Source organism: Vigna unguiculata, unplaced genomic scaffold, assembly GCF_004118075.2.
Source record: "Vigna unguiculata cultivar IT97K-499-35 unplaced genomic scaffold, ASM411807v1 contig_283, whole genome shotgun sequence".
In the NCBI taxonomy this organism is placed as follows: domain Eukaryota; kingdom Viridiplantae; phylum Streptophyta; class Magnoliopsida; order Fabales; family Fabaceae; genus Vigna; species Vigna unguiculata.
In genome coordinates, this window is record NW_021010988.1 from 15,672 (window position 1) to 22,356 (window position 6,685).

The 6,685-nt window shown below is 41.0% G+C and overlaps 1 protein-coding gene across 1 annotated transcript; it reads left to right on the top strand.

Annotated features, from left to right (window-relative positions):
- The first annotated feature begins 1,624 nt into the window (after positions 1–1,624).
- On the top strand, positions 1,625–6,334 carry LOC114171510. The gene is made up of 5 exons (XM_028056478.1): positions 1,625–3,238; positions 3,323–3,610; positions 3,689–5,259; positions 5,620–5,972; positions 6,030–6,334. Exons 1-5 carry the CDS (start codon positions 1,625–1,627, stop codon positions 6,332–6,334), a joined length of 4,131 nt encoding a protein of 1,376 aa, XP_027912279.1.
- The last annotated feature ends 351 nt before the right edge of the window (positions 6,335–6,685 follow it).

Genomic DNA, 6,685 nt, shown 5'->3' on the forward strand with positions numbered 1-6,685 from the left:
AAGGCTAATTCTAAATCTCTTAGAAGATGTGGTCAAGGATCCTACACATAAGCTTGTTTACTTGATCACTTGGAAGGATGAAGCTAAGGATGAAGTTGAGCTCCAAAATGCGTGAAAGCAATATTGGTGGCACATAGTTGCATGGAAATTTTTATGTGTTAGTTCGTGTGGCACATAGTAGCATAGGAATTTTTATTGTGTTATTTTAGGGTGTTTTTAATTTAATGTAATGTTTATTTTTGTTAATTTCCGTGTATTTTCAATTAAATGTAAGGGAACTAAGTGACTTGTTCAGCCAAAAGCCATGTGGCCGTGCTTCTAGAGTAGTGGAGCGGTTATTTTGATAGTGGGGTGGTTACCTTGGTAGCAAATTCAGCACCCTAGACAAAAACAAGGGCTGAACACGTGAACTAGAGGGTTTTTTTTTTTTGGATGATTATTGAATGAATTCTCTTTCCATTTTCGTGAAGAATTTGGGTGAGTGTGATGCTCATTGATCCTTGTGTGAATCAAGGCAAAATCCAGCCATCATAGGTGTGAAGCTTATGTGTGGTATACGTGTGGATGGTGTGATGCTATCCTTCATTGTCTTGTAAGTTTTCTTGTTTGAATTCGTGTTACATTGTTTCCCTTGTATGTTGATTACGCTACTCTTGGTCCAGAATTCTTGAATCAATCTTAAAGAACCTAATGTCCATAGAACCCTTTTCACGTCAAGCCTGTTTACATCCAGGGCATAATCCAATACGTTCTGAAATCATTTCGTTGCCATTGTTATTTTTCTGTTATGGAACCTTCATTGATCTCGTGCACATAATTCTTAAAGGAACCTTAACGAACCAAAGCCACGAATAGTAATTCCTTTGGATGATAACTGAATGTTGAGATTGGGGTGCAGCGTGACCTTGTCCAGTTGTGTGTGCCATTCTATTCCATTTCAATTCTGTTTTTCCAGCAAATCTAAACCCTTTAGATCCTTTTCCCATTAAGATTCATATCATTTGGTATTCAGAGCTAGTTAAGGGTTTGTATTGAACAGCAACAAGAAGGTACTAATCTAATTTGCAACGTGCCAATTTGTGTTCTGAATTCTGGAAAAGAAAAGAAATCCAATTGTTATTGTATGTGAGGGCTGCTATAAAAAATTTCCGAAACTGAAGAATATAAGTGCAGCATTGTGTTTGTTCAAAATTGAATTCTGAATTGGCATGATTTAAGGGCAGTTGCTGTATGTTTTTACAAGTGGTGAATTCTGAAATTTTCAAGTCTGCATTGGAGTTAAAACCGTGACCTAGTTAGTGTGTCTTTGTTTGTGTGGTTTTCTTTGCCTTCTTTTTGTGTTTTGGTGTCTTGTTTTTTTGGCCTCTAGTGATAGCATCATTACTATAATTGTTATAGGCGCATTCTGCATTTAGGTAGATCATCTTTGTGTGGCTGAAGTAACCTTGTGACTCTCAAGGATTGAGTGCATCAAGAGTGGTAAAAGGCTAGAGAGAAATTTACATTATTAGTAAAAGCCGAATTGAGAGAAACACTTGAGAGGAAATTATTTGGTGAGGTAGATTAGGTGCTGGATTCTATTTGGCTTAACCTTTTATCTTGTCTACAAGCATTATTTTGTGAGATGGCAGATTCAAACCAAGAAGGAGGGGCAGGCATTAGTCCCATTCAAATGCAAGCTCTTACTCAACATCTTGAAAGATTACTCCGACAAGCCAATGATGAGATACATGAGAGAATTGATAGGTTGGAGAATGATGGAGTAACAAGAAGAGGTGTAAGGAGGCAAGAAACAAGGGTGGCGAGATATGATGAAGAAAGGAGGAATAGGGAGCAGTGGGGCAATCCTCTCCAAGGAATTAAACTAAACATTCCCTCTTTTGCAGGAAAGAATGATCCCGAAGCTTACTTTAATTGGGAGCTCAAGATGGAGAATGTGTTTGATTGCGGCAACTTTGAGGAGGAACAAAAGGTGAGGTTGGCAGCATCCGAATTCTCACACTATGCATTGATTTGGTGGCACAAGCTTCAAAGGGAGAGGCAAAGAGATGGAGATCCACCAGTAGACACATGGGAGGAATTGAGGAGGCTCATGAGGAGGAGATATGTCCCTGCATCCTATCAAAGGGATATGAAGTTTAAGCTTCAAAGAATTACTCAAGGAAGCCGAAGTGTGGAGGATTACCACAAAGAGATGGAGATGTTAATGATCCAAGCTAAGCTTGAGGAAGATCCTGAGGTAACAATGGCTAGGTTCATTAATGGGTTGAATAATGATATCCGTGATGTGGTTGAGTTGCAGGAGTTTGTGGAGATGGAGGATCTTCTCCATAAAGCCATCCAAGTAGAAGAGCAACTCAAAAGGAAGGGAGCTTCAAGGAGAATGGCGTCGTCTTCTACTTATGGGTGGAAGGACAAGGCTAAGAGGGAGGGATATAAGTCATCACCCTATTCGGCCAAGGGAGAGACCAGTTCGGCCATGAGTACCAAGGCCACCAAAGAAGCGGATCCTAAGCCTTCTAAGGGCAATGAAGCTGTACCAAAAAGAACTAGAGACATTACATGCTTCAAATGCCAAGGCAAGGGGCACTATGCATATGAATGTCCTACCAAGAGGACTGTGGTGATTAGAGATGATGGAGGATATTCTAGTGAGTCAGATGCAAATGAAGAATCTGAAGGAGAGGAGGATGAGGATGTTGGACCAGAAATGAACGAGAAGGGATTGTTGATGGTGAGGAGACTATTAGGATCTCATATAGAAGCCATGGATGAAAGCCAAAGGGACAACATTTTCCACACTAGGTGTATTGTCCAAGGGCAACTTTGCATGGTGATTGTGGATAGTGGGAGTTGCGCTAATGTGGCTAGTACAAGGCTAGTATCCAAGTTGAATCTTCCTACCAAGCCTCATCCCAGACCTTACCGTTTGCAATGGCTAAGTGATGAAGGAGAAATTAAAGTGAAACAGCAAGTGGAGGTGCCCATAGTCATTGGGACTTATTCTGATGTGATTTCATGTGATGTGGTGCCTATGGAGGCGTGTCATCTATTGTTGGGGAGACCATGGCAGCATGACCACAAGACCATCCATGATGGATTCTCCAACAAGATCTCTTTTACACATCAAGGAAAGAAGGTGGTGCTTAAACCTTTAAGCCCACAAGAGGTGTGTCATGATCAAGTGAGGTTGAGAGAGAAAATCATGAGAGAAAAGAAAGTTGAAAGTGAGAGCGTGGTAGAGAGTGTGAGTGACGAGAAAAGATCAAACACTAAGAGAGAGGAAAAGAGAGGCAAGGAGAGAAACACCAATGTGAGAGAGATAGCAAAAGAGAGGGAAGTGAGGAAGGTGTTGTTAGCACGGCAACCCTTATATATGCTTGTATGCAAACCTGTTTTGAATACTAACCCTGAATTTCCCACTTCCTTGCCATCTTCTATTTCTTCTATTTTGCAGGAATTCAAGGATGTTTTCCCCTCGGATTTGCCTAGTGGATTACCACCATTGAGGGGAATAGAACATCAAGTGGATTTGATACCTGGAGCCACCATTCCAAACAGGCCAGCGTATAGGAGCAATCCCGAGGAGACCAAGGAGATACAAAGGCAAGTGGAAGCTCTCTTAGAGAAAGGTTGGGTAAGAGATTCTATATCTCCATGTGCTGTTCCTGTGATTTTGGTGCCTAAGAAAGATGGTTCTTGGCGCATGTGTAGTGACTGTAGAAGTGTGAATAGCATTACCATTAAGTATAGGCATCCCATTCCTAGACTTGATGATTTACTTGATGAATTGCATGGTGCACAAGTGTTTTCAAAAATTGATTTGAAAAGTGGATACAACCAAATTAGGATTAGAGAAGGAGATGAATGGAAAACTGCTTTTAAAACCAAATTTGGGTTGTATGAGTGGCTGGTTATGCCATTTGGATTAACTAATGCACCAAGCACATTCATGAGGTTGATGAATCATGTTCTACGAGATTTTATAGGGCATTTTGTGGTAGTGTATTTTGATGATATTCTGATCTATAGTGCTGATTTGGACTTGCATGCTCAACATTTGCATTCTGTGTTATCTGCTTTGAGACATGAAAAGTTGTATGCTAATCTTGAGAAATGCATGTTTTGTCAAGACCATGTGGTATTTCTGGGTTTTGTGGTGAGTTCAAAAGGGGTAGAAGTTGATCAATCCAAAGTGAAGGCCATACAAGAGTGGCCAACACCCAAATCCGTGAGTGATATTAGGAGTTTTCATGGCCTGGCTAGTTTCTATAGGAGATTTGTGAGAGATTTCAGCACCTTGGCAGCCCCCTTAAATGAGTTAGTGAAGAAAAACGTGAGCTTCAAGTGGGGGGAAAAACAAGAGAAAGCTTTCCAAACTCTTAAGCAAAGACTAGTGAGTGCACCCATCCTAGCATTGCCCAATTTTTCCAAATCCTTTGAGATAGAGTGTGACGCTTCTGGCATAGGTATAGGAGCTGTTCTACTTCAAGAAGGCCATCCCATAGCATACTTTAGTGAAAAATTGAGTGGAGCAGCCTTGCATTACTCTACTTATGACAAGGAACTCTATGCCTTAGTGAGAGCCCTCAAAACTTGGCAACATTATCTTTTTCCCAAGGAATTCGTTATCCATAGTGACCATGAGTCTCTTAAGTATCTCAAGGGTCAAGGTAAGCTTAATACAAGACATGCCAAATGGGTTGAATTCTTAGAGCAATTTCCATATGTCATTAAGTACAAGAAAGGGAAAGGAAATGTGGTTGCGGATGCCCTATCTAGGAGACATGCGCTACTATCTATGGTTGAGACCAAGTTGTTGGGTTTGGAAGTGTTGAAGGGGTTGTATGAGGAGGATAAAGAGTTCGGCCAAAGGTACAAGGAGTGTGAAAAGATGGCCAAGGATGAGTACTATAGATTTGAGGGGTTCTTGTTTAGAGCAAATAGGCTATGTGTTCCTCAATCTTCCATTAGAGAACTCTTAGTGAAGGAAGCACATAGAGGGGGGTTGATGGGTCATTTTGGAGTGCTTAGAACTTATGACATCTTGCATGAGCATTTCTATTGGGTTAACATGAAAAAGGATGTAGCCAAACTGTGTGAGTCATGCATTGAGTGTAGACAAGCTAAGTCTAAAGTTCTTCCCCAAGGTTTATACACTCCTCTTCCTGTTCCTGAACACCCTTGGGTGGATTTGTCCATGGATTTTGTGCTTGGATTGCCTCGATCAAGTACTGGCCGAGACTCCATACTAGTTGTGGTGGATAGGTTTTCCAAGATGGCTCACTTTATTCCATGCAAAAAGGTAAATGATGCTAGTCACGTTGCTGACCTTGTCTTTAAAGAGATCATTAGGATACATGGTATGCCTAGGAGTATTGTGAGTGATAGGGACTCTAAGTTCTTGAGTCACTTTTGGAGAAGTTTGTGGGGTAGATTAGGAACTAAGTTGTTGTTCTCTACTACTTGTCACCCCCAAACAGATGGCCAAACTGAGGTGGTTAATAGGACACTTGGTGCTATGCTTAGAGCAGTGTTGAAGCACAATCTGAAACGTTGGGAGGCTTGCCTACCCCATATTGAGTTTGCTTATAACCGAGCTGTCCATTCTTCCACTAATCATTCTCCTTTTGAGGTAGTGTATGGGTTTAATCCTTTATCTCCACTTGATTTATTACCTGTGCCTAACATTTCTGTGTTTAAGCATACTGAAGGACAGGCAAAGGCAGAGTTTGTGCGGAAGCTTCATGAGAAAGTTAAAGATCAAATCACCAAAAAGAATGCGAGCTACGCAAAGCAAGCCAACAAAGGTAGAAGGAGAGTTGTGTTCCAACCAGGAGATTGGGTGTGGGTACACATGAGGAAAGAGAGATTTCCCGAACAAAGGAAATCCAAGTTGCTGCCTAGAGGAGATGGACCATTCCAAGTCTTGGAAAGGATCAATGACAATGCTTACAAGATCCAAATGCCAGGTGAGTATAATGTGTCTCCTACTTTTAATGTTGCTGACTTATCTTTGTTTGATGCAGGTGAAGATGGTTCGGCTTTGAAGAAAGCTGGTTCGGATTTGGAGACCCATCCGGTTCAAGAGGGAGGGAATGATGAGGACATCTCTCACCAACCTGGATCCAAGCTAACCAAAGAAGAGGAGAACTCTCTACAAGGGATAGGAGGTCCTATGACGAGATCCAAGGCCAAGCAAACCAAGGCAACATTACAAAGGCTAATTCTAAATCTCTTAGAAGATGTGGTCAAGGATCCTACACATAAGCTTGTTTACTTGATCACTTGGAAGGATGAAGCTAAGGATGAAGTTGAGCTCCAAAATGCGTGAAAGCAATATTGGTGGCACATAGTTGCATGGAAATTTTTATGTGTTAGTTCGTGTGGCACATAGTAGCATAGGAATTTTTATTGTGTTATTTTAGGGTGTTTTTAATTTAATGTAATGTTTATTTTTGTTAATTTCCGTGTATTTTCAATTAAATGTAAGGGAACTAAGTGACTTGTTCAGCCAAAAGCCATGTGGCCGTGCTTCTAGAGTAGTGGAGCGGTTATTTTGATAGTGGGGTGGTTACCTTGGTAGCAAATTCAGCACCCTAGACAAAAACAAGGGCTGAACACGTGAACTAGAGGGTTTTTTTTTTTTGGATGATTATTGAATGAATTCTCTTTCCATTTTCGT